Below are 27,715 nucleotides of genomic sequence, written 5' to 3' on the forward strand. Positions count from 1 at the left end.
GGGCCGCCCCCAGGTGGTAAGGGTAGGCAACAACACATCTGCCACGTTGATCCTCAATACGGGGGCCCTTCAGGGGTGGATGCTTACTCCACTCATGTACTCCCTGTTCACCCATGACTGCATGGCCAAGGACGACCCAACACCATCATTAAGTTTGCTGACGACACAAAGGTGGTAGGCCTGATCACCGACAGCGATGAGACAGCCTATAGGGAGGAGGTCAGAGACCTGGCAGTATGGTGCCAGGACAACAACCTCTCCCTTAAAGTGAGCAAGACTAAGGAGATAATCATGGACTACAGGAAAAGGAGGGCCGAACACGCTCCCATTCACATTGATGGTGATGTAGTGAAGCTGGTTGACAGTTTCAAGTTCCTTGGTGTCCACATCACCAACAAACTATCATGGTCCAAACACACCAAGAAAGTAATGAAGAGGGCACTACAATGCCTTACAACGCACTACAACTCCCCCCCAGGAGACTGAGAAGATTTGGCAAGTGTCCCCAGATCCTCAAAAAGTTCTAGAGCTGCACCATTGAGAACATCCTGACAGGTTGAATCAGCGCCTGGTATGGCAACTGCTCGGCATCCAAACGTAAGGCTTTACTGGTAGTGTAGTGTGTACAGCCCAGTACATCACTGGGGCCAAGCGTCCTGCAATCCAGAACCTATTTAATATGCGGTCTCAGAGAAAGGCCCAAAAATGTGCCTAAAAACTCATCACCCAAGTCATAGACTTTTCTCTCTGCTACCGCAAGGCAAGCGGTACCGGAGCGTCAAATCTAGTTCCAAAAGGCTCCTGAACAGCTTCTACCCCCGAGCCACAAGACTGCTGAACAATTGATCAAATGGCCACCCCCACCTTTCTTTTTACACTGCTGCTACTTGCTGTTTATTATCAATGCATAGCCACTTTACCCCATGTACAAATGACCTCGATTAACCTGTAACCCCGCACATTCACTCGGTACCGGTACTCCCTGTATTATAACCTCATTATAGTTATTTTATTGTGTTATTTGTATTTGAAATGTTTTTACTTGATTTTTTTAAATATTTAACTCTATCAAGAACAGAATGTGGTGAATGTTTGTTATATTCCTCATCTCTTCCATAGATAACAGTGTTTCGAATGGGTTCTGAAGGACAGCAAGATATTGAAATGGCCATTCTGACTGCTTTATTAAAAGGTAACTCTTAGATTTTTTAATTTTTAGGGGTTAGATCAGCTGTAATATTGCAGATAGATTGTCGTTTCCATTAATGTAATTTTCTGCATAATTTCCAATCCCCCATATTTTTGTAAATATATATATAAATATATATATACTGTATATACAGTAGCAGTCAAAGGTGTGGACACACCTACTCATTCCAGGGTTTTTGCAGGGGTAATTACATGATTCCATATGTGTTATTTCATAGTTTGGGTGTCTTCATTATTATTCTACAATGTAGAAAACAGTAAAAATAAAGAAAAACCCTGGAATGAGTAGGTGTGTCCAAACTATGTATGTATGTATGTATGCATGTATGCATGTATGCATGTATGCATGTATGTATGTATGTATGTATGTATGTATGTATGTATGTATGCATGTATGCATGTATGCATGTATGCATGTATGCATGTATGCATGTATGTACTTTGCCAGCTTGAATACCAGCTTAGTCAATGGTTTTTCTTTATTTGTACTATTTTGTACTTTAAGACAAGTTCAGTCAATCCGAAACATTTCAAGTGCTGTCACAAAAACCATCAAGCGCTATGATGAAACTAGCTCTCATGAGGACCGCCACAGGAACGTAAGACCCAGAGTTACCTCTGCTGCAGAGGATAAGTTCATTAGAGTTACCAGCCTTAGAAATTACTGCCCAAATAAATGCTTCACAGAGGTCAAGTAACAGACACATCTTAACATCAACTGTTCAGAGGAGACTGCGTGAATCAGGCCTTCATGATCGAATTGCTGCAAAGAAACCACTACTAAAGGACACCAATAATAAGAAGAGACTTGCTTGGGCCAGAAACCTGAGCAATGGACATTAGACCAGTGGGAATTTGTCCTTTTGTCTGTTGAGTCCAAATTTGAGATTTTTGGTTCCAACCGCTGTGTCTTGGTGAGACGCAGAGTAGGTGAACGGATGATCTCCGCGTGTGTGGTTCCCACTGAGAAGCATGGAGGAGGAGGTGTGATGGTGTGGGGGTGCTTTGCTGGTGACATGGTCTGTTTGTTATTTAGAATTCAAGGCACACTTAACCAGCAAGGCTACCACAGAATTCTGCAGCGATACGCCATCCCATCTGGTTTGCGCTTAGTGGGACTATCGTTTGTTTTTCAACAGGACAATGACCCAAAACACACCTCCTGGCTGTGTAAGGGATTATTTGACCAAGGAGAGCCTGTTGAGTGCTGCACCAGATGACCCGTCCTCCACAATCACCCGACCTTAACCCAATTGAGGTGGTTTGGGATGATTTTGACTGCAGAGTGAAGGTAAAGCAGCCAACAAGTGCTCAGCATATGAGGAAACTCCATCAGGACTGTTGGAAAAGCATTCCAGGTGAAGCTGGTTGAGAGAATGCCCAGAGTGTGCAAAGCTGTCATCAAGGCAAATGGCGGCTACTTTGAAGAATCTAAAATCTTTAATGTATTTTGATTTGTTTAGCACTTTTTGATTACTACATTATTCCATATGTGTTATTTTATAGTTTTGATGTCTTCACTATTATTATACAATGCAGAAAATAGTACAAATAAAGAAAAACAATTGAATGAGTAGGTGTGTCCAAACAGTTGACTGGTACTGTGTATATACACATCTTTCAAAATATATTTTCCTTTATTATTTTCCCCTAACCCTACAACCTCTCCCCTAATTTGATTAAACTAATGGACAATAACACTTACATGAAAATGTATGTGAACCCTTTGGAATTACCTGGACTTCTGCATAAATTGGTCATAAAATTTAATCTGATCATCTAAATCACAACAATAGACAAACACAGTCTGCTAATAACACAGTCTGCTAATAACACACAATCAATTATACATTTTCATGTTTTTATTGAACACACCATGTAAACATTCACAGTGCAGGATGGAAAAAGTATGTGAACCCTTGGATTTAATAACTGGTTGACCCTCCTTTGGCAGCAATAACCTCAACCAAACATTTTCTGACAACGGTCAGGAGGAAGTTTGGACCATTCCGCTTTACAACACTGTTTCAGTTCAGCAATATTCTTAGGACGTGTGGTGTAAACCGCTCTCTTGAAGTCATGCCACAGCATCTCAATCAGGTTGAGGTCAGGAATCTGAATGGTTCACTCCAGAAGGCATATTTTCTTCTGTTGAAGCCGTTCTGTTGGTGATTTACTTCTGTGTTTTGGGATGTTGTCTTGATGCATCACCCAACTGCTGTTGAGCTTCAATTGGCAGACAGATGGTCGTACATTCTCCAGCAAAATGTCTTGATAAACTTGGGAATACATTGTTCTATTGATGATAGCAAGCTGTCCAAGCCCTGAGGCAGAAAAGCAGCTCCAAACCATGTTGCTCCGTTCACAATACATTTTTTCTACCACAAAAAGTGTTGCGTGTTCCTTCCAAACAACTCAAATTTAGTTTCATCTGTCTACAGAATGTTTTGTCAGTAGCACTGTGGAACATCCAGATGCTCTTTTGCGAACTTTAGACTGTTTTTTTGGACAGCAGTGGCTTCTTCCGTGGTTTCCTCCCATGAACACCATTCTTGTTTAGTGTTTTACGTATCGTAGACTCGTCAACAGAGATGTTCGCATATTCCAGAGATTTCTGTAAGTCTTTAGCTGACCCTCTAGGATTCTTCTCGACCTCAATGAGCATTCTGCGCTGTGCTCTTGCAGTCATCTTTGCAGGACAGCCACTTCTAGGTAGAGTAGCAACAGTGCTGAACTTTCTCCATTTATAGACAATTTGTCTTACCGAGGACTGATGAACATCAAGGCTTTTAGAATTACTTTTGTAACCCTTTATGCAAGTCAACAATTCTTATCATCTGAGACCTTTTTTGTGCGAGGCATGGTTCACAGCAGTCAATGCATATTGTCAATAGCAAACTCAAATTTTGTGAGTGTTTTTTTATAGGGCAGGGTAGCTCTAACCAACATCTCCAATCTTGTTTCAATGATTGTACTCCAGGTTAGCTGACTCCTGACTACCAATTAGCTTTTGGAGAAGTAATTTGCCTAGAGTTTCACAAAATTCTTTCAACCTACACTGAATGTTTAAATGATGTATTTGATATAGACAAGAAAAATCTATATTTTTTGTGTTATTAGTTTAAGCACACTGTGTTTGTCTGCTGTTGTGACTTAGATGAATATCAGATCTAATTTTAGGGTTCACATGCTTTTTCTTGCCACTGTATGCTTCTACTTCCAGCTTATACACATATATGCATTTTATATGCATTTTATGGACACAATCTTTTTTACAATAATTATCTTTTGTTTTTACTCCTATCCTTCCGCTACCCTTTAACCATCTATTTCTGAACATCATTGTTTAAGATTTCTATATTTTTGTAAATTTAACACTTTTCAGATGTACACTTTGAAAATGTTGTTTTTAACTCTGTGGGTGTTAACATCACTAAGGAGATGTTTTCTGTGTACTTACTTACTTTTCTGTTTTAAAACAGAATTCCATAACTGCCCTGTGAAGTCATGGCACACAGTTCTTCAGTGTATAGCAGATGTGATGTCCTGTGAGTTGCTAGGGACTGAGGCCTCTACCAATGACAGTGTCTATGTTGTGTACTCACAGGAACCAACGCCTCTGCCCCGGACCAGCTGAGTCTAGCTCTGGCCTGGAACAGAGTGGACATAGCACGCAACCAGATCTTTGTCTACGGTCACCATCTACCTGTGAGTCATTCACCAGGCTACCATGCAGTCCACTTGTAGTCCACCTATGGTTGCAAAATCCAGAAACCTCAGGTGCATAATTTAAGCATGCAATTCAGAATACTCTAAACAGCATTTCTGGAAAATAAGAATGTTGCAACCCTGGCTAAGACCACCTCATCTGTTGCTGTTCAGAGAAAACACCGTACAAACCTGCCATGAAGCATCACCTTTACATGGACAGTATCAACAGGAAGGATGTCAGACCGCACTAACTGAAATGATTTTTGATACAGACAGACACACAGGTTTAACGGCAGAGATCTAGGAACATCCTGAACAGTAGATCATAATCTGCCGTAATATGATCCCTATATGATCCAATAGGTACAGTGATCACACCAGGGTATTAAGGCTTTGGAAGGACCCTCTCTATTCCTATTAAATCACCATTTAAGGAATTGGACTCTTAACATTTCCCTTCATCTTTCTGGATAAAGAAGATTAATCCTACTAGTTGATTATGAACATGAACACAAAAACCCATCCCGTTTTAATGAAAATGTTTTTTTTGCAATGAACCACCCCTCCTCCCCCAGCCTGCCAGTGCCCTAGCTAACAGCAGTGGTACCGTAGCCACTACCACAGAGAGGCCGAAGAGTCCAGCCGCTGCCCCCAGGAACAAGGCCAAGGCCCGGGGGAAAAAGGGGAAGGGAGGGAAGGCAAAGCCTGAACCACCAGAGGAGACTGACCCTAGGAAGATAGAACTAATGCGATGGGTAAGACCTGAGTTGGCCCGGTGCTTAACATTTTAAACTGCTTGAGTACTTGGACTTCCTATGGAATATTAGCTCTGAAATACCATGAGCGCCGGCATCTAAATAGAAAGAGTAGTGGCACCAGTCATGAATGTGTCTCCCAGGTGAACTCTCTGGAGCAGGCCATGATGGATGCCTTGGTGCTGGACAGGGTGGACTTCGTCAAGCTGCTGATAGAGAACGGCGTCAACATCCACCACTTCCTCACCATTCCTCGCCTGGAGGAGCTGTACAACACGGTGAGACAGACAGACAGACAGACAGACAGACAGACAGACAGACAGACAGACAGACAGACAGACAGACAGACAGACAGACAGACAGACAGACAGACAGACAGACAGACAGACAGACAGACAGACAGACAGACAGACAGACAGACAGACAGACAGACAGACAGACAGACAGACAGACAGACAGACAGACAGACAGACAGACAGACAGACAGACAGACAGACAGACAGACAGACAGACAGACCAGACCAGACCAGACCAGACCCAGACCAGACCAGACCAGACCACGCTAATGTAGAGACTTGCCCTGAATCCCAAATCAACCCCATATCCAGTTGTAGGGTTATTCATATTGAACAACTTTCTCTTCCTAACACACAGAGACTGGGTCCTGCTAACACGTTGCATGTTGTGGTGAGGGATGTCAAGAAGGTAAGATGATCTCTCTGATTCATGGAACCTATTCTTCCTCATTCAACATTATTTGTCCTGTTACAGCTGAATTAAACTGTGGTTTGTGCTGTTACAGCCAGGTGTGTAATCAGGGATTACAGACATTTCATCTGTGAATATAATCTGTGGTGTTCCAGGGCAACCTCCCGCCAGACTACCAGATCACTCTGATTGACATTGGTCTGGTGATGGAGTACCTGATGGGTGGGGCTTACCGCTGTAACTACACCAGGAAGAACTTCAGGGCTCTTTACAACAACCTCTACGGGCTGAAGAGGGTAAGACTAGTTATCTCTATAACAACCTGTGTTGACGGAAGAGGACAAGACTAGTTAGCTCTATAACAACCTGTGTTGACGGAAGAGGACAAGACTAGTTAGCTCTATAACAACCTGTATTGATTGAAGAGGACAAGACTTGTTCACTCTGTCTCAACCTGTATTGACCGAAGAGGACAAGACTAGTTAGCGCTATAACAACCTGTATTGACCGAAGAGGACAAGACTAGTTAGCTCTATAACAACCTGTATTGACCGAAGAGGACAAGACGAGTTAGCTCTATAACAACCTGTATTGACCGAAGAGTACAAGACTAGTTAGCGCTATAACAATCTGTATTTACCGAAGAGGACAAGACTAGTTAGCTCTATAACAATCTGTATTGACCGAAGAGGACAAGACTAGTTAGCTCTATAACAACCTGTATTGACTGAAGAGGACAAGACTAGTTAGCGCTGTAACAATCTGTATTGACTGAAGAGGACAAGACTAGTTAGCTCTATAACAATCTGTATTGACCGAAGAGGACAAGACTAGTTAGCTCTATAACAACCTGTATTGACTGAAGAGGACAAGACTAGTTAGCTCTATAACAACCTGTATTGACTGAAGAGGACAAGACTAGTTAGCGCTATAACAATCTGTATTCACCGAAGAGGACAAGACTAGTTAGTGCTACAACAACCTTTACGGCCTGAAGAGGGTAAGACTAGTTAGCGCTATAACAACCTTTACGGGCTGAAGAGGGTAAGACGGGTGACATTAGAAACTAGGTCTGAAAACAAACATAGCAGAAAGCCTCACCATGTAACAGACGTGTCTTTATCATGTGATGTTATTGACATTTCTAACATATACCTATCTTCTTCTGGTTGTTTGCAGCCAAAAGCCTTGAAGATGCTGGGGCTGGAGGTAATAGCAAGTCTTTGTTCAAGAAATACTGTACATATTTCCTTCATTCAACCATGCTGGAAACGTCATTTTCCTTTACAATGAGAGATGTTAGAGGGTACAGTTCACAAACACAAAACTATTATAAATAAAGTTATCTGCACAACACTATTCTAAAAGTTCCCCTCTGTGTGTTATCTGCCCTAACTTCCTCACTTCACCCGTGTCACTTCCTGTGGCACCAGGACGACGAGCCGAGGGGAAAGAAGAAGAAAGGGAAGAAGAAGAAAGAGGAGGAGGTAGAGATAGATGTGGACGACCCTGAGGTCTGTCGCTTCACCTACCCCTTCCACGAGCTGATGGTGTGGGCCGTTCTCATGAAGCGCCAGAAGATGGCGCTGTTTCTGTGGCAACGTGGGGAGGAGGCCATGGCCAAGGCTCTGGTGGCCTGTAAGCTATACACAGCCATGGCTAAAGAGTCATCTGAAATGGTGGACGATATCGCCCAGGACCTGGACAACAACTCCAAGTGAGTTCCTGTCTTAAACTTCTCCCAATACTGAGATAGTGGTTCCTGTCTTATACATTTACATTTACATTTAAGTCATTTAGCAGACGCTCTTATCCAGAGCGACTTACAAATTGGTGAATTCACCTTCTGACATCCAGTGGAACAGCCACTTTACAATAGTGCATCTAAATCATTAAGGGGGAGGGGGGGGTGAGAAGGATTACTTATCCTATCCTAGGTATTCCTTGAAGAGGTGGGGTTTCAGGTGTCTCCGGAAGGTGGTGATTGACTCCGCTGTCCTGGCGTCGTGAGGGAGTTTGTTCCACCATTGGGGGGCCAGAGCAGCGAACAGTTTTGACTGGGCTGATCGGGAACTGTACTTCCTCAGTGGTAGGGAGGCGAGCAGGCCAGAGGTGGATGAACGCAGTGCCCTTGTTTGGGTGTAGGGCCTGATCAGAGCCTGGAGGTACTGCGGTGCCGTTCCCCTCACAGCTCCGTAGGCAAGCACCATGGTCTTGTAGCGGATGCGAGCTTCAACTGGAAGCCAGTGAAGAGAGCGGAGGAGCGGGGTGACGTGAGAGAACTTGGGAAGGTTGAACACCAGACGGGCTGCGGCGTTCTGGATGAGTTGTAGGGGTTTGATGGCACAGGCAGGGAGCCCAGCCAACAGCGAGTTGCAGTAATCCAGACGGGAGATGACAAGTGCCTGGATTAGGACCTGCGCCGCTTCCTGTGTGAGGCAGGGGCGTACTCTGCGGATATTGTAGAGCATGAACCTACAGGAACGGGCCACCGCCTTGATGTTAGTTGAGAACGACAGGGTGTTGTCCAGGATCACGCCAAGGTTCTTAGCGCTCTGGGAGGAGGAAACAATGGAGTTGTCAACCGTGATGGCGAGATCATGGAACGGGCAGTCCTTCCCCGGGAGGAAGAGCAGCTCCGTCTTGCCGAGGTTCAGCTTGAGGTGGTGATCCGTCATCCACACTGATATGTCTGCCAGACATGCAGAGATGCGATTCGCCACCTGGTCATCAGAAGGGGGAAAGGAGAAGATTAATTGTGTGTCGTCTGCATAGCAATGATAGGAGAGACCATGTGAGGTTATGACAGAGCCAAGTGACTTGGTGTATAGCGAGAATAGGAGAGGGCCTAGAACAGAGCCCTGGGGGACACCAGTGGTGAGAGCGCGTGGCGAGGAGACAGATTCTCGCCACGCCACCTGGTAGGAGCGACCTGTCAGGTAGGACGCAATCCAAGCGTGGGCCGCGCCGGAGATGCCCAACTCGGAGAGGGTGGAGAGGAGGATCTGATGGTTCACAGTGTCGAAGGCAGCCGATAGGTCTAGAAGGATGAGAGCAGAGGAGAGAGAGTTAGCTTTAGCAGTGCGGAGCGCCTCCGTGATACAGAGAAGAGCAGTCTCAGTTGAATGACTAGTCTTGAAACCTGACTGATTTGGATCAAGAAGGTCATTCTGAGAGAGATAGCGGGAGAGCTGGCCAAGGACGGCACGTTCAAGAGTTTTGGAGAGAAAAGAAAGAAGGGATACTGGTCTGTAGTTGTTGACATCGGAGGGATCGAGTATAGGTTTTTTCAGAAGGGGTGCAACTCTCGCTCTCTTGAAGACGGAAGGGACGTAGCCAGCGGTCAGGGATGAGTTGATGAGCGAGGTGAGGTAAGGGAGAAGGTCTCCGGAAATGGTCTGGAGAAGAGAGGAGGGGATAGGGTCAAGCGGGCAGGTTGTTGGGCGGCCGGCCGTCACAAGAAGCGAGATTTCATCTGGAGAGAGAGGGGAGAAGGAGGTCAGAGCACAGGGTAGGGCAGTGTGAGCAGAACCAACGGTGTCGTTTGACTTAGCAAACGAGGATCGGATGTCGTCGACCTTCTTTTCAAAATGGTTGACGAAGTCATCTGCAGAGAGGGAGGAGGGGGGGAGGGGAGGAGGATTCAGGAGGGAGGAGAAGGTGGCAAAGAGCTTCCTAGGGTTAGAGGCAGATGCTTGGAATTTAGAGTGGAAGAAAGTGGCTTTAGCAGCAGAGACAGAGGAGGAAAATGTAGAGAGGAGGAGTGAAAGGATGCCAGGTCCGCAGGGGAGGCGAGTTTTCCTCCATTTCCGCTCGGCTGCCCGGAGCACTGTTCTGTGAGCTCGCAGTGAGTCGTCGAGCCACGGAGCGGGGAGGGGAGGACCGAGCCGGCCTGGAGGATAGGGGACATAGAGAGTCAAAGGATGCAGAAAGGGAAGAGAGGAGGGTTGAGGAGGCAGAATCAGGAGATAGGTTGGAGAAGGTATGAGCAGAGGGAAGAGATGATAGGATGGAAGAGGAGAGAGTAGCGGGGAGAGAGAGCGAAGGTTGGGACGGCGCGATACCATCCGAGTAGGGGCAGTGTGGGAAGTGTTGGATGAAAGCGAGAGGGAAAAGGATACAAGGTAGTGGTCGGAGACTTGGAGGGGAGTTGCAATGAGGTTAGTGGAAGAACAGCATCTAGTAAAGATGAGGTCGAGCGTATTGCCTGCCTTGTGAGTAGGGGGGAAGGTGAGAGGGTGAGGTCAAAAGAGGAGAGGAGTGGAAAGAAGGAGGCAGAGAGGAATGAGTCAAAGGTAGACGTGGGGAGGTTAAAGTCGCCCAGGACTGTGAGAGGTGAGCCGTCCTCAGGAAAGGAGCTTATCAAGGCATCAAGCTCATTGATGAACTCTCCGAGGGAACCTGGGGGGCGATAAATGATAAGGATGTTAAGCTTGAAAGGGCTGGTAACTGTGACAGCATGGAATTCAAAGGAGGCGATAGACAGATGGGTAAGGGGAGAAAGAGAGAATGACCACTTGGGAGAGATGAGGATCCCGGTGCCACCACCCCGCTGACCAGAAGCTCTCGGGGTGTGCGAGAACACGTGGGCGGACGAAGAGAGAGCAGTAGGAGTAGCAGTGTTGTCTGTGGTGATCCATGTTTCCGTCAGTGCCAAGAAGTCGAGGGACTGGAGGGAGGCATAGGCTGAGATGAACTCTGCCTTGTTGGCCGCAGATCGGCAGTTCCAGAGGCTACCGGAGACCTGGAACTCCACGTGGGTCGTGCGCGCTGGGACCACCAGATTAGGGTGGCCGCGGCCACGCGGTGTGGAGCGTTTGTATGGTCTGTGCAGAGAGGAGAGAACAGGGATAGATAGACACATAGTTGACAGGCTACAGAAGAGGCTACGCTAATGCAAAGGAGATTGGAATGACAAGTGGACTACACTTATCGAATGTTCAGAACGTTAAGCTTACGTAGCAAGAATCTTATTGACTAAAATGATTGAAATGATACAGTACTGCTGGAGTAGGCTAGCTGGCAGTGGCTACGTTGTTGACACTACACTAATCAAGTCGTTCCATCGAGTGTAATAGTTTCTACAGTGCTGCTATTCGGGGGCTAGCTGGCTAGCTAGCAGTGTTGATTACGTAACGTTACGTTAAAAGAACGACAATAGCTGGCTAGCTAACCTAGAAAATCGCTCCAGACTACACAATTGTCTTAGATACAAAGACGGCTAAGTAGCTAGCTAGCTACGATCAAACAAATCAAAACGTTGTACTGTAATGAAGTGAAATGAAAATGTGATACTACCTGTGGAGCGAGGCGGAATGTTGACCGGGTTGTTGAAGTTCAATTCGGAAGACGTTGGCTAGCTGTTGGCTAGCTAGCTAGCAGTGACTCCTACGTTAAGGACGACAAATAGCTGGCTAGCTAACCTCGGTAAATTAAGATAATCACTCTAAGTCTACACACTCTAAGCTACACAATTAGCTTGGATACGAAGACAGCAAAGACAACTATGTAGCTAGCTAACACTACACTAATCGAGTCATTGAGTGTAATAGTTTCTACAGTGCTAGTGGACGTTAGCTAGCTGCTGTGCTAGTGGACGTTAGCTAGCTGCTGGGCAGAAAGCAGTGTAGACTACGTTAGGACGACAAAATACGATCAGCAAAGACAACTATGTAGCTAGCTAACACTACACTAAACGAGTCGTTGAGTGTAATAGTTTCTACAGTGCTAGTGGACGTTAGCTAGCTGCTGTGCTAGTGGACGTTACTGAGATAGTGGTTCCTGTCTTATACTTCTCCCACTACTGAGATAGTGGTTCCTGTCTTATACTTCTCCCACTACTGAGATAGTGGTTCCTGTATTATACTACTCCCACTACTGAGATAGTGGTTCCTGTATTATACTACTCCCACTACTGAGATAGTGGTTCCTGTATTATACTACTCCCACTACTGAGATAGTGGTTCCTGTATTATACTACTCCCACTACTGAGATAGTGGTTCCTGTATTATACTACTCCCACTACTGAGCTAGTGGTTCCTGTCTTATACTTCTCCCACTACTGAGCTAGTGGTTCCTGTCTTATACTTCTCCCACTACTGAGATAGTGGTTCCTGTCTTATACTTCTCCCACTACTGAGATAGTGGTTTATACTACTCCCACTACTGAGATAGTGGTTCCTGTATTATACTACTCCCACTACTGAGATAGTGGTTCCTGTATTATACTACTCCCACTACTGAGATAGTGGTTCCTGTATTATACTACTCCCACTACTGAGATAGTGGTATTATACTACTCCCACTACTGAGATAGTTCCTGTATTATACTACTCCCACTACTGAGATAGTGGTTCCTGTATTATACTACTCCCACTACTGAGCTAGTGGTTCCTGTCTTATACTTCTCCCACTACTTAGCTAGTGGTTCCTGTCTTATACTTCTCCCACTACTGAGATAGTGGTTATACTTCTCCCAATACTGAGATAGTGGTTCCTGTCTTATACTTCTCCCACTACTGAGATGGTGGTTCCTGTCTTATACTTCTCCCACTACTGAGATAGTGGTTCCTGTATTATACTACTCCCACTACTGAGATAGTGGTTCCTGTCTTATACTTCTCCCACTACTAGCTAGTGGTTCCTGTCTTATACTTCTCCCACTACTGAGATAGTGGTTCCTGTCTTATACTTCTCCCACTACTGAGATAGTGTTTCCTGTCTTATACTTCTCCCACTACTGAGATAGTGGTTCCTGTATTATACTACTCCCACTACTGAGATAGTGGTTCCTGTCTTATACTTCTCCCACTACTGAGATAGTGGTTCCTGTCTTATACTTCTCCCACTACTGAGATAGTGGTTCCTGTCTTATACTACTCCCACTACTGAGCTAGTGGTTCCTGTCTTATACTTCTCCCACTACTGAGATAGTGTTTCCTGTCTTATACTTCTCCCACTACTGAGATTGTGTTTCCTGTCTTATACTTCTCCCACTACTGAGATAGTGGTTCCTGTCTTATACTTCTCCCACTACTGAGATAGTGTTTCCTGTCTTATACTTCTCCCACTACTGAGATAGTGTTTCCTGTCTTATACTTCTCCCTCTACTGATAGTGGTTCCTGTCTCATACTTCTCCCACTGAGATAGTGGTTCCTCTCTTATACTTCTCCCACTGAGGTAGTGCTTCCTGTCTCATACTTCTCCCACTGAGGTAGTGGTTCCTGTCTCATACTTCTCCCACTGAGGTAGTGGTTCCTGTCTCATACTTCTCCCACTGAGGTAGTGGTTCCTCTTGTGATCATCAGACAGGCAGGTCGTTGTCCCTAATTAAAACGTTACACAATCCCTAAAATAGTTCTACTTTTGCCTCACCTACGGTCTCTTAATTTTCATGGTCCTTCAAGCAAGTTCTTATTTACAATGACGGCATATTTCAACCTATAGTTCCATACACCCTATTTCCCATTGTGCTTAGCATAGCAGGCCGGATTAAGATCAGATTTTTCAGGCCATATAGTCTTAGTAAAAGGAGATTACTCTTTCTCCACAGGGAGTTTGGCCAGCTTGCCTATGAGCTCCTGGACCAGTCCTATAAGCACGATGAACAGGTGGCCATGAAGCTGCTGACGTATGAGCTGACCAACTGGAGCAACTCTACCTGTCTGAAGCTGGCCGTGGCCGCCAAGCACAGAGACTTCATCGCCCACACTTGCAGTCAGATGCTGCTGACCGACATGTGGATGGGAAATCTGAGAATGGGGAAGAACCCTGGGCTTAAGGTAAATTAACGGAGTTGAATTGGTAAACCTCCCTCCTTAGCTTGAAATACCAACACCAGCATCACTGAACTCTAACCCTAACCCCATGAGTTGAGAAACAGACTTTCATGCTCCTTTACTCTTTGCTGGAGAACAGAAACAACCCCATGAGTTGAGAAACAGACTTTCATGCTCCTTTACTCTTTGCTGTAGAACAGAAACAACCCCATGAGTTGAGAAACAGACTGACTTTCATGACCACATGGACAATACCCTTCATATCTATACGGTACAGACAGTTCTGCAGATCTGCTCTGCAAGCTCTTTGGGGTCTGCGCCGGCTTACTGTTTAAGCACTTTGTGACGAGGATTTTTGTCTTTCTAGGTGATTCTGGGCATCATATTCCCTCCATCAATTCTGCTGCTGGTGGACTTCAAAGGAGAAGACCAGTCCTACACAGCTGACTCTGAAGAAGGGAAAGACAAGGACGATGACGCTGGCAAGGTACAGAAGACTCTGGTTGACCAACATATCATAAAATGCTTGTCAGAGTGGTGAGATGTTCATCCACAAGACTCTGTTCCTTGAACTTATATTGACATTTTAGTCGGGGCGGCAGTGTAGCCTAGTGGTTAGAGCATTGGACTAGTAACCAAAAGGTTGCAAGTTCGAGTCCCCGAGCTGACAAGGTACAAAATCTGTCGTTCTGCACCTGAACAGGCAGTTAACCCACTGTTCCTAGGCCGTCATTGAAAATAAGAATTTGTTCTTAACTGACTTGCCTAGTCAAATAAAAAATAAATTTAGCAGGCGCTCCAGAGTGACCTATCAGCAAAGTCACTACTTGTAACAATTATCACAATTTTTTTATTTCATCTTTATTTATCTAGTCAAGTCAGTTAAGAACTAATTCTTATTTACAATGATGGCCTACCCCGGCCAAACCCAGACGACACTGGGCCAATTGTGCACCACCCTATGGGACTCCCAATAAGGGCCGGATGTGATACAGCCTGGATTCGAACCAGGGACTGTAGTAACACCTCTTGCATTGAAAAGCAGTACCTTAGACAGCAGCGCTAGTCGGGGGCCCCCAAAAAATACAAAAACAAAAAAAATTACATCAAACAGATAGAACCATAGGAACAATGTAACCGATTGGCCCCTAGTAACAATGTAACCGATTGGCCCCTAGTAGCAGGGTAAAATATAAGACCCCCAGTAACAGTGTAACAGATATGTCGGTAGTAACAGGATAACAAATAGGACCCAAGTAACAGTGTAACTGATAGGTCCCTAGTAACAGTGTGAAAGATTGGCCCCTAGTAACAGTGTAAAATGTAGACCTCTAGTAACACTGTAATAGAATGGCCCATAGTAACAGTGTAATATATAGGCCCTCAGTAACAGTTTAACAGATAGGCTCCTAGTAACATGGTAACAGACAGATAGGCCCCTAGTAACAGTGTAATATATAGGCCCTCAGTAACAGTTTAACAGATAGGCTCCTAGTAACATGGTAACAGACAGATAGGCCCCTAGTAACAGTGTAATATATAGGCCCTCAGTAACAGTTTAACAGATAGGCTCCTAGTAACATGGTAACAGACAGATAGGCCCCTAGTAACAGTGTAATATATAGGCCCTCAGTAACAGTTTAACAGATAGGCTCCTAGTAACATGGTAACAGACAGATAGGCCCCTAGTAACAGTGTAATATATAGGCCCTCAGTAACAGTTTAACAGATAGGCTCCTAGTAACATGGTAACAGACAGATAGGCCCCTAGTAACAGTGTAATATATAGGCCCTCAGTAACAGTTTAACAGATAGGCTCCTAGTAACATGGTAACAGACAGATAGGCCCCTAGTAACAGTGTAATATATAGGCCCTCAGTAACAGTTTAACAGATAGGCTCCTAGTAACATGGTAACAGACAGATAGGCCCCTAGTAACAGTGTAATATATAGGCCCTCAGTAACAGTTTAACAGATAGGCTCCTAGTAACATGGTAACAGACAGATAGGCCCCTAGTAACAGTGTAATATATAGGCCCTCAGTAACAGTTTAACAGATAGGCTCCTAGTAACATGGTAACAGACAGATAGGCCCCTAGTAACAGTGTAATATATAGGCCCTCAGTAACAGTTTAACAGATAGTGTTTTGTCTTGGGGTTTTTTCACATGTATTGGGATGGTAGCTTAGTGGGGTGTTCTAGGTGAATCTATGGCTGTCTGAAGTGGTTCTCAATCAGATTCAGGTGTTGATTGTTTGTCTCTGATTGGGAACCATATTTAGGCAGCCATATTCTTAGATTGTTTTGTGGGTGATTGTCCTTATGTCCTTTTTCTGTGTTAGTTTACACCAGTATAGGCTGTTTTCGGTTTTCTTGTTACGTTTGTTGTTTTTTGTATTTTGATTTGTGTTTACTTTTATTTATTAAACATGGATCGCAATAACATGGTAACAGACAGATAGGCCCCTAGTAACAGTGTAATATATAGGCCCTCAGTAACAGTTTAACAGATAGGCTCCTAGTGTAAACATGGTAACAGTTTAACAGATAGGCTCCTAGTAACATGGTAACAGACAGATAGGCCCCTAGTAACAGTGTAATATATAGGCCCTCAGTAACAGTTTAACAGATAGGCTCCTAGTAACATGGTAGCAGACAGATAGGCCCCTAGTAACAGTGTAATATATAGGCCCTCAGTAACAGTTTAACAGATAGTGTTTTGTCTTGGGGTTTTTTCACATGTATTGGGATGGTAGCTTAGTGGGGTGTTCTAGGTGAATCTATGGCTGTCTGAAGTGGTTCTCAATCAGAGGCAGGTGTTGATCGTTTGTCTCTGATTGGGAACCATATTTAGGCAGCCATATTCTTAGATTGTTTTGTGGGTGATTGTCCTTATGTCCTTTTTCTGTGTTAGTTTACACCAGTATAGGCTGTTTTCGGTTTTCTTGTTACGTTTGTTGTTTTTTGTATTTTGATTTGTGTTTACTTTTATTTATTAAACATGGATCGCAATCTACACGCCGCATTTTGGTCCGACTCTCCTTCGCACATAGAAAACCGTAACAGAATCACCCATCACAACAGAACCAAGCGGCGTGACAACAGGCAACAGCGGCGCAATGAGGAATGGACATGGGAGGATGTTTTGGATGGCAAGGGTTGCTACACATGGGAGGAAATACTGGCTGGAAGAGATTGCCTCCCATGGGAACAGGTGGAGGCACTTAGGAGAGCAGAGGCAGCCGGAGAGAGGAGCCGGCGATATGAGGGAACACGGTTGGCAAGGAAGCCCGGGAGTCAGCCCCAAAAATTTCTTGGGGGGCTCACAGGGAGTATGGCGACGCTAGGTAGGAGACCTACACCAACTTCCTGTGCTTACCGGGGGGCTAGAGAGACCGGGCACCGTGTTATGCTGTGGTGCGCACGGTGTCCCCAGTGCGGGTGCATAGCCCGGTGCGGTACATTCCAGCTCCGCGTATTGGCCGGGCTAGAGTGAGCGTCGAGCCAAATGCCATGAAGCCGGCTCTACGCATCTGGTCCCCAGTGCGTCTCCTTGGGCCGGCGTGCACCAGCCTTGCGCACGGTGTCCCCGGTTCGCCTGCATAGCCCAGTGCGGGCTATTCCACCTCGCCACACTGGCAGAGCGACCAGGAGTATTCAACCAGGTAAGGTTGGGCAGGCTCGGTGCTCAAGAGCTCCAGTGCGCCTGCACGGTCCGGTCTACCCAGTACCACCTCCACGCACCAGCCCTCCGGTGGCAGCTCCCCGCACCAGGCTTCCTGTGCGTGTCCTCGGCCCAGTACCACCAGTGCCAGCACCACGCATCAGGCCTACAGTGCGCCTCGCCTCTCCAGCGCTGCCAGAGCCTTCCTCTCCTGCGCTGCCGGAGTCTCCAGCCTGTTCAGCGCTGCCGGAGTCTCCCGCCTGTTCAGCGCTGCCAGAGCCTTCCTCCTCTCCTGCGCTACCGGAGTCTCCCGCCTGGCCAGAGCTGCCAGTCTGCATGGAGCAGCCAGAGCTGCCAGTCTGCATGGAGCAGCCAGAGCTGCCAGTCTGCATGGAGCAGCCAGAGCTGCCAGTCTGCATGGAGCAGCTAGAGCTGCCAGTCTGCATGGGGCAGCAAGTCTGCAAGGAGCTGCCAGTCTGCAAGTAGCTGCCAGTCTGCAAGGAGCTGCCAGTCTGCAAGGAGCTGCCAGTCTGCAAGGAGCTGCCAGAGCTGCCAGTCTGCAAGAAGCCGCCAGAGCTGCCAGTCTGCAAGAAGCCGCCAGAGCTGCCAGTCTGCAAGAAGCCACCAGAGCTGCCAGTCTGCATGGAGCAGCCAGAGCCTCCAGTCAACATGGAGCAGCCAGAGCCGTCAGTCTGACAGGATCCGCCAGTCAGCCAGACTCTTCCAGATCCGCCAGTCAGCCAGACTCTGCCAGAACCGCCAGCCAGCCAGGATCTGCCAGAGCCAACTACCTGCCTGAGCTTCCTCTCAGTGCTGAGCTTCCTCTCAGTGCTGAGCTTCCTCTCAGTCCCGAGCTTCCCCTCAGTCCCGAGCTGCCCCTCAGTCCCGAGCTGCCCCTCAGTCCCGAGCTGCCCCTCAGTCCCGAGTTGCCCCTCAGTCCAGTGGGGTCCTGGGTGAGGACTACTAGGCCATGGTCGGCGGCGAGGGTGGCCTATCTAAGGACGTGAGGAAGAGGGACTAAGACTTTGTTAGAGTGGGATCCATGTCCCGCGCCGGAGCCGCCACCGTGGACAGACGCCCACCCGGACCCTCCCCTAGGGGTTTTGGTGTGCGGCCGGAGTCCGCACCTTGGGGGGGGGGGGTTCTGTCACGCCCTGGTCTTAGTATTTTGTGTTTTCTTTATCTATTTGGTCAGGCCAGGGTGTGACATGGGTTTTTGTATGTGGTGTGTTTTGTCTTGGGGTTTTTTCACATGTATTGGGATGGTAGCTTAGTGGGGTGTTCTAGGTGAATCTATGGCTGTCTGAAGTGGTTCTCAATCAGAGGCAGGTGTTGATCGTTTGTCTCTGATTGGGAACCATATTTAGGCAGCCATATTCTTTGAGTGTTTCGTGGGTGATTGTCCTTATGTCCTTTTTCTGTCCTTGTTCGGTGTTAGTTTACACCAGTATAGGCTGTTTTTGGTTTTTGTATTTTGATTCGTGTTTACTTTTGTTTATTAAACATGGATCGCAATCTACACGTCGCATTTTGGTCCGACTCTCCTTCGCACATAGAAAACCGTAATACCCAACCAGAAACTGTGGATTGATGGCAGCATTCGCGCAAAACTGAAAGCACGTACCATGGCTTTTAATCATGGCAATGCGACAGGAAACATGACCAAATACAAACAGTGTAGCTATTCCCTCCGCATGGCAATCAAACAAGCTAAGCTTCAGTATAGAGACAAAGTAGAGTCGCAATTCCACGGCCCAGACATGAGACGTTTGTGGCAGGGTCTACAGCTGTTCTAAAATTCTTCAAGAGGGCCCCCATTGTTCCTGTTCCCAAGAAGGCTAAGGTAACTGAGCCAAAACGACTACGGGATGTAGCACTCACTTCCGTCATCATGAAGTGATTTGAGAGACTTGTCAAGGATCATATCACCTCCACATTACCTGACACCCTAGACCCACTCCTGGGTCCTGGACTTTGATGGGCCGCCCCCAGGTGGTGAGGGTAGGAAACATCTCCACCCCACTGATCCTCAACACTGGGGCCCCACAAGGGTGTGTTTTCAGCCCTCTCCTGTACGCCATGCACGCCTCCAACTCAATCATCAATTTTGCAGACAACACTACAGTGGTAGGCTTGATTCCCAACATCAAGGAGACAGCCTACAGGGAGGTGAGGGTCCTCGGAGTGTGGTGTCAGGAAAATAACCTCACACTTAACGTAAACAAAACAAAGGAGATGACTGTGGACTTCTGGAAACAGCAGAGGGAGCACACCCGATAATAACAGGGTAACAGGTAGGCCGATAATAACAGGGTAACAGATAGGCCCATAGTACCAGTGATTCCTGGTGTTATTTTGTATTGATTGATTTATTGGTTGATTGATCAATTTATTGTTTCAGGATGACGTTGTGTCAAGGAAGGGGGATGAAGAGGAGGGCAGCAGTAATGTCAGAAGGAAGCCCATTGGACAGAGGATCTATGAGTTCTATGATGCCCCGTTCACCAAGTTCTGGTTCAACACTGTAAGTATCACTACAATAATAAAATAGTATACAGACTTCCTACCTGATCCTAATAAAACACTAAACAGACCTCCTACCTGATCCTAATAAAACACTAGACTGACCTCCTACCTGATCATAATAAAACACTAAACAGACCTCCTACCTGATCCTAATAAAACACTAAACAGACCTCCTACCTGATCCTAATAAAACACTAGACTGACCTCCTACCTGATCCTAATAAAACAATAAACAGACATCCTACCTGATCCTAATAAAACACCAAACAGACCTCCTATCTGATCCTAATAAAACACTAGACTGACCTCCTACCTGATCCTAATAAAACACTAAACAGACCACCTACCTGATCCTAATAAAACACTAGACTGACCTCCTACCTGATCCTAATAAAACACTAAACAGACCACCTACCTGATCCTAATAAAACACTAAACAGACCTACCTGGGCTACCTGATGTCTAGCGGCATGTTGTGTTATGTTATGTGGTCTCTCTATTTCTCTGTTAGATCTCCTACCTGGGCTACCTGATGCTGTATAACTACATAATCCTGGTGAAGATGGAGCGATGGCCGTCCATCCAGGAGTGGACCGTCATTGCCTACATCCTAACGCTCGGCTTCGAGAAAGTCAGACAGGTAAATTAGTAACAAGTTTAAGTTCAACGTCAAATTCAAGTAAGCTTGGGGAATTCATTCTCAGCTGAAAATAAAATATTCCCAACAATATTGCATCTATATTAGGTAAATTAGTAACAAGTTTAATTTCAACGTCAAATTCAAGTAAGCTTGGGGAATTCATTCTCAGCTGAAAATAAAATATTCCCAACAATATTGCATCTATATTTGTAAGTCGCTCTGGATAAGAGCGTCTGCCAAATGACTTAAATGTAAATGTATAGTGCACTATATACCATCTTACCTCCTATATAAATGTTATAGGTAATAGGCTATTTCAGATGCAGCTGTACTGTATGTGAGCATTGATTGATGCTTTGTACTTCCTTCATCGACCCTGAAGTCAGACAGGGTGTAGTGTACATCAAGATGCTTCGCTACAGAAATAGGACATCCTCCGCCTGGTTCTGGCTCAGACAAGGCATACTTACTAACTTCGACCTTAACAAATAGATCCTGATGTCAGATCTGGGATTACTAACTATGACCATGTCCCATAGATCCTGATGTCAGAGCTTTACTTTGAATTTGACCCTTAGATCCTGATGTTGGCAGGGTAGCCTAGCGGTTAGAGCGTTGGACTAGTAACCGAAAGGTTGCAAGTTCAAACCCCCGAGCTGACAAGGTACAAATCTGTCGTTCTGCCCCTGAACAGGCAGTTAACCCACTGTTCCTAGGCCGTCATTGAAAATAAGAATTTGTTCTTTACTCACTTGCCTAGTAAAATAAACGTTTAAAAAAAATGTCAGAGCCTGGGTTACTAACTTTGACCTTGACCCATAGATCCTAATGTCAGAGCCTGGGAAGCTGAAGCAGAAGATCAACGTATGGCTGCAAGAGGTCTGGAACATCACTGACCTGGCAGCCATCTCCACCTTCCTGGTTGGCCTTCTGCTGAGGCTGCAGAACGAACCCCTCCTGGGCATCGGACGTGTCATCTACTGCATAGACATCATCTTCTGGTACATCAGGGTGCTCGACATCTTCGGGGTCAACAAGTACCTGGGACCCTATGTCATGATGATTGGGAAAATGGTAACATCATTGATTGATTGATTTTTGTTTGATATTTCAAAGTTAGTAGGCTGCTCCAGAGACAACATTACATACATGAAATATTATAGAGGATAAAACCACAATAAATTCTGAAAGATTATTACTATGGTGGTTTTATAACTTCATCCAGCTGCTTTCTCTTCATCTTACATCACTAATATTCCCCAATCAAAAAGTATTGTGTCATACAGCACAGGTTACAGGGGGTTAGCCCCCCATACAGAAGATACTCAGTCTGCTTGTCTTGAGGCCTACTACCTCTGAAGATACCAGAGGAGGAAGGGGAGGAGGGTACTGCTTCAAATGTTGAGGACACGTTAGAAACAAAACAAATAATGGCATCCCATTGGCTTAATTACTAATCATTTATTCCAGATGACTGACATTCTATGTTCCAAATTATAATGATTAACATGCTGTGTTCCATGGTCTATATTAGAATGCTTAACATGCTGTGTTCTATGTTCTATATTATAATTACTGACATGCTGTGTTCTATGTTCTATATTATAATGATTAACATGCTGTGTTCTATATTATAATTATTAACAGGCTGTGTTCTATGTTCTATATTAGAATTACTGACATGCTGTGTTCTTTGTTCTATATTAGAATGATTAACATGCTATGTTGTATATTAGAATGATTAACATGCTGTGTTGTATATTAGAATGATTAACATGCTGTGTTGTATATTAGAATGATTAACATGCTGTGTTGTATATTAGAATGATTAACATGCTGTGTTGATTATTAGAATGATTAACATGCTGTGTTGATTATTAACATGCTGTGTTGTATATTAGAATGATTAACATGCTGTGTTGATTATTAGAATGATTAACATGCTGTGTTGTATATTAGAATGATTAACATGCTGTGTTGTATATTAGAATGATTAACATGCTGTGTTGATTATTAGAATGATTAACATGCTGTGTTGATTATTAGAATGATTAACGTGCTGTGTTGATTATTAGAATGATTAACATGCTGTGTTCTATGTTCTGTAGATGATCGACATGCTATACTTCGTGATAATCATGTTGGTGGTGTTGATGAGTTTCGGGGTGTCGCGGCAGGCCATCTTGCACCCTGATGAGGAGCCAACATGGCGTTTGGCCAGGAACATCTTCTACATGCCCTACTGGATGATCTATGGAGAGGTGTTTGCTGACTCGATCGACCGTAAGACTCAGATTTATAGTAAGATTCTGTTTCCTGTTTCACGGGCAGATGATCTGTCCTGTTTGCCCATGTTTTGATCTGTCCTGTATTTATCCATAATGTGTTTTTGACTTCACCTGGTCTCCCAGTAGCACAGGACAGTCTTTGTCTTCACCTGGTCTTTCAGCAGCTTAGGACAGTCTTTGTCTTCACCTGGTCTTTCAGCAGCTTAGGACAGTCTTTATCTTCACTGGTCTTTCAGCAGCTTAGGAGAGTCTTTGTCTTCACCTGGACTTTCAGCAGCTTAGGACAGTCATTGACTTCAGCTGGTCTCCCAGCAGCACAGGACAGTCTGTCTTCACCTGGTCTCCCAGCAGCACAGGACAGTCATTGACTTCAGCTGGTCTCCCAGCAGCACAGGACAGTCTGTCTTCACCTGGTCTCCCAGCAGCACAGGACAGTCATTGACTTCAGCTGGTCTCCCAGCAGCACAGGACAGTCTGTCTTCACCTGGTCTCCCAGCAGCACAGGACAGTCATTGACTTCAGCTGGTCTCCCAGCAGCACAGGACAGTCTATCTTCATCTGGTCTCCCAGGAGCACAGGACAGTCTTTGAATTCACCTGGTCTCCCAGCAGCAGAGGATAGTCTTTGTCTTTACCTGGTCTTTTCAGCAGCTGAGGACTGTCTTTGACTTTACCTGGTCTTTCAGCAACTTAGGACAGTCTTTGACTTCACCTGGTCTTTCAGCAACTTAGGACAGTCTTTGACTTCACCTGGTCTTTCAGCAGCTTAGGACAGTCTTTGTCTTCACCTGGCCTTTCAGCAGCTTAGGACAGTCTTTGTCTTCACCTGGTCTATCAGCAGCACAGGACAGTCTTTATCTTCACTGGTCTTTCAGCAGCTTAGGACAGTCTCCGTCTTCACCTGGTCTTTCAGCAGCTTAGGGTAGTCTTTGTCTTCACCTGGTCTTTCACCAGCTTAGGACAGTCTTTGACTTCACCTGGTCTTTCAGCAGCAAAGGACAGTCTTTGACTTCACCTGGTCTTTCAGCAGCTTAGGACAGTCTCCGTCTTCACCTGGTCTTTCAGCAGCTTAGGGTAGTCTTTGTCTTCACCTGGTCTTTCACCAGCTTAGGGTAGTCTTTGACTTCACCTGGTCTTTCAGCAGCAAAGGACAGTCTTTGACTTCACCTGGTCTTTCAGCAGCTTAGGACAGTCTTTGACTTCACCTGGTCTTTCACCAGCTTAGGGTAGTCTTTGTCTTCACCTGGTCTTTCACCAGCTTAGGACAGTCTTTGACTTCACCTGGTCTTTCAGCAGCAAAGGACAGTCTTTGACTTCACCTGGTCTTTCAGCAGCTTAGGGTAGTCTTTGTCTTCACCTGGTCTTTCACCAGCTTAGGACAGTCTTTGACTTCACCTGGTCTTTCAGCAGCAAAGGACAGTCTTTGACTTCACCTGGTCTTTCAGCAGCTTAGGACAGTCTCCGTCTTCACCTGGTCTTTCAGCAGCTTAGGGTAGTCTTTGTCTTCACCTGGTCTTTCACCAGCTTAGGGTAGTCTTTGACTTCACCTGGTCTTTCAGCAGCAAAGGACAGTCTTTGACTTCACCTGGTCTTTCAGCAGCTTAGGACAGTCTTTGACTTCACCTGGTCTCCCAGCAGCACAGGACAGTCTTTGACTTCATGTGCACCTGGTCTTGACCATGACATAAGTATATTGTTGTCTTTGTATTCGTACCTTTTTATTCTGCCTCTCTGTCTTTATTTCCTTATTTCTGGAACTGCTTCAAGTCTATGCAATGGAAATCAACCGTGAGTATTCTTCAATAAGTTGTATATTTTCAAAGTGGCAATGTGGAGAGTGTTATTTTGAATAGTAAAGCATTCTTGTTCTTCTTCCGCTAACCTCCTAGCGCCGTGTGGTGAGAACCTGTACGATGAGGATGGTAAGAAGCTGCCTCCATGTATCCCTGGAGCCTGGCTGACCCCGGCCATCATGGCCTGTTATTTACTGGTGGCCAACATCCTGCTGGTCAACCTGTTGATTGCTGTCTTCAAGTAAGTTGACAAAAACAGGAACATTTTTACATTGCCATGTTGACAGCTAGTCTCTTGTGACAGAGCTAGCTTGCTGGCGCAGGAAATATTTGACTCTGGGTTCCGAGATTAGTACAAATGTTGGACACAAGTTATTAGTACTTACTGTGTATGTCCTCAGGGATGTAGGCTTGTTTCTTCCATGTAAACAACAGCAGAAACTCACGCCCTACAGATAACTTTGTCTTTAGGAAACTCTCATGAAATGGCCACAACTACACCACACCTACACACCCTACAGATAACTTTGTCTTTAGAAAACTCTCATGAGGTTGCCACATCTACACCTATCTTTGTTTGGCGTAGGTTAGTTGGTTAGCTCGTCAACCCAGTCAAAACTATTCTATGTCCTGGCACCCAAATGGTGAAGCCTGCTTCCCTTGGTGCTAGAACAGCAGAGTCCCTAGTCTGGCTGACACCAGTCTTTCTGACTTGAGAGTCTGGTAAGGCTGCTTTGATGTGTTGGCACGAAGCATCGATAATGAAGGGGCTGTGGCCTCAGACTTCAAGGCTACACCCTACGCTGGTTGGATAGCCTCGATTTGAATTGAACGAATCATGATCTATTATTTTACATAGGACCGCCCCAGCTCTTCTGCTTCCAGCCAGCCGTTCCGGGATAAGCAAACACAGTAGCTTGCTAGCTAAAGCAAACCTTCTAAGTTTGGACATCGTTTGTTGCTAAGATCATGAATAAGGCACATAAATCATCATTTTCAAAACGTTATAAAAAACTGTCTACACTAAAATGAGTGACATTAGACAACTGCAACCTGTTAAACGTTACCGTCCTTTGACTAGCAAGTAGGAACTAATGTAAGCTAGCATAGCTAATGTTAGCTTGCATTGTTAAGCCCATAGAAAGCCAGCCAGCTATTAACTTTAGCTTGCTTGCTAACAACTTTGGAAATTGGCTAGCTAATAAAATGTATGTTTTAGTTATAAATGTTAGTTTAATTAGTTAGCTAATTATAGATTGAACATTTCCTTACTGCAATGAAGTTACACATTTTCCTTCTTGGATGTCCTCTGTTTAATTAAATAGTAGGGCAATGATGTGAATTACCCATGCATTCTGGCTAGCTACTACTGTACTACCCATGTTCACTTCAGGCAAGTTTCCCACTGCCCACTAATTTTGTCAATGCATGAACAAAAAAAATCAAAGCTAAATATTTTTTTATTTGTCAAATGCGCAGAATAAAATAGGTGTAGACCTTGCCTTTACTGACAAGCCTGCAACGAAGAGTAATGAAACTAGGGGGCACTATTTTCATTTTTGGAAAAATAACGTTCCCAAAGTAAATGGGCTATTTTGTCAAGACAAGATGCTAGAATATGCATAAAATTGACAGCTTAGGATAGAAAACACTCTTAAGTTTCCAAAACTGTAAAAATATTGTATGTGAGTATATCAGAAATGATATTGCAGGCGAAAGGCTGAGAAAAATCCAATCAATCGTTCCGATGCGTCCCTATTTTGCAGTGAATGGGCTATCAGCCAGATTCCTTTTTCTACGTATTCCCCAAGGTGTCCACAGCATGTTGACCTAGTTTCACGCCTTTATGTTGAAGAATGAGCGTAAACGAAGTGTCCGGCTGAGGGCTCTCAGAGTAATTCTTGCGTAATAGACAGAGGTAGCTATTTTTCCTCCCGTTCCTACTGAAAATACAGCTGTCCCGGTGGATATATTATCGAATAGATATTTGAAAAACACCTTGAGGATTGATTATAAACAATGTTTGCCATGTTTCTGTCGATATTATGCCGTGACCGCAATTTCCGGTCAAATTCTCAGCCAAACGTGAAGAACTAACCAAGTTATTTTGGGTACAAAAATAATATTTTGGGAAAAAAGGAACATTTGCTATGTAACGAAGTCTCGTGAGTGAAAACATCCAAAGCTCATCAAAGGTAAACGATTTAATTTGATTGCTTTTCTGATTTTTGTGACCAGATTACCTGCTGCTAGCTAAAAAATAAGGGGTTAATGCAAATAGTCCGGGTTGATTAACTGTTCAGCAGTCCCACTTTTTAATGGCTTTCTCTGACACTGCCTGTTATAGAGGTACTGGATGGCAGGAAGCTCGGCCCCAGTGATTTACTGGGCTTTACACATTACCCTCTTTATCGCTTTTCGGTCAGATTCAAGCAGTTTCCATACCAAGCGGTGATGCAACCAGTCAAGATTCTCTCGATGGTTCAACTGTAGAACTTTTTGAGGATCATGCCACATTTTTCAGCCTCCTGAGAATATGTTTTATTTCTACTTTGCACATTCTTCCACTGTAAATCTACCATTCCAGTGTTTTACTTGCTATATTGTATTTACTTTGCCACCATGGCCTTTTTTTGCCTTTA

At 45.0% G+C, this 27,715-nt stretch overlaps 1 protein-coding gene across 1 annotated transcript in view; it reads left to right on the forward strand.

Annotated features, from left to right (window-relative positions):
* LOC135509754 (transient receptor potential cation channel subfamily M member 1-like) overlaps positions 1-27,715 on the forward strand; it is a 113,489-nt gene that overhangs the window by 59,021 nt on the left and 26,753 nt on the right. Inside the window, exons 7-22 of the mRNA XM_064930656.1 lie at positions 1,120-1,192; positions 4,817-4,917; positions 5,496-5,675; positions 5,819-5,953; positions 6,330-6,380; positions 6,539-6,679; positions 7,563-7,592; positions 7,817-8,100; positions 13,938-14,166; positions 14,531-14,650; positions 20,229-20,351; positions 20,865-20,993; positions 21,816-22,067; positions 23,102-23,294; positions 25,048-25,068; positions 25,170-25,314. Of these exons, the coding sequence (XP_064786728.1) occupies positions 1,120-1,192; positions 4,817-4,917; positions 5,496-5,675; positions 5,819-5,953; positions 6,330-6,380; positions 6,539-6,679; positions 7,563-7,592; positions 7,817-8,100; positions 13,938-14,166; positions 14,531-14,650; positions 20,229-20,351; positions 20,865-20,993; positions 21,816-22,067; positions 23,102-23,294; positions 25,048-25,068; positions 25,170-25,314 (2,207 nt within the window). The remainder of the gene's footprint in view (positions 1-1,119; positions 1,193-4,816; positions 4,918-5,495; positions 5,676-5,818; positions 5,954-6,329; positions 6,381-6,538; positions 6,680-7,562; positions 7,593-7,816; positions 8,101-13,937; positions 14,167-14,530; positions 14,651-20,228; positions 20,352-20,864; positions 20,994-21,815; positions 22,068-23,101; positions 23,295-25,047; positions 25,069-25,169; positions 25,315-27,715) is intronic.

This window comes from Oncorhynchus masou, chromosome 22 (assembly GCF_036934945.1).
Source record: "Oncorhynchus masou masou isolate Uvic2021 chromosome 22, UVic_Omas_1.1, whole genome shotgun sequence".
Taxonomy (NCBI): domain Eukaryota; kingdom Metazoa; phylum Chordata; class Actinopteri; order Salmoniformes; family Salmonidae; genus Oncorhynchus; species Oncorhynchus masou.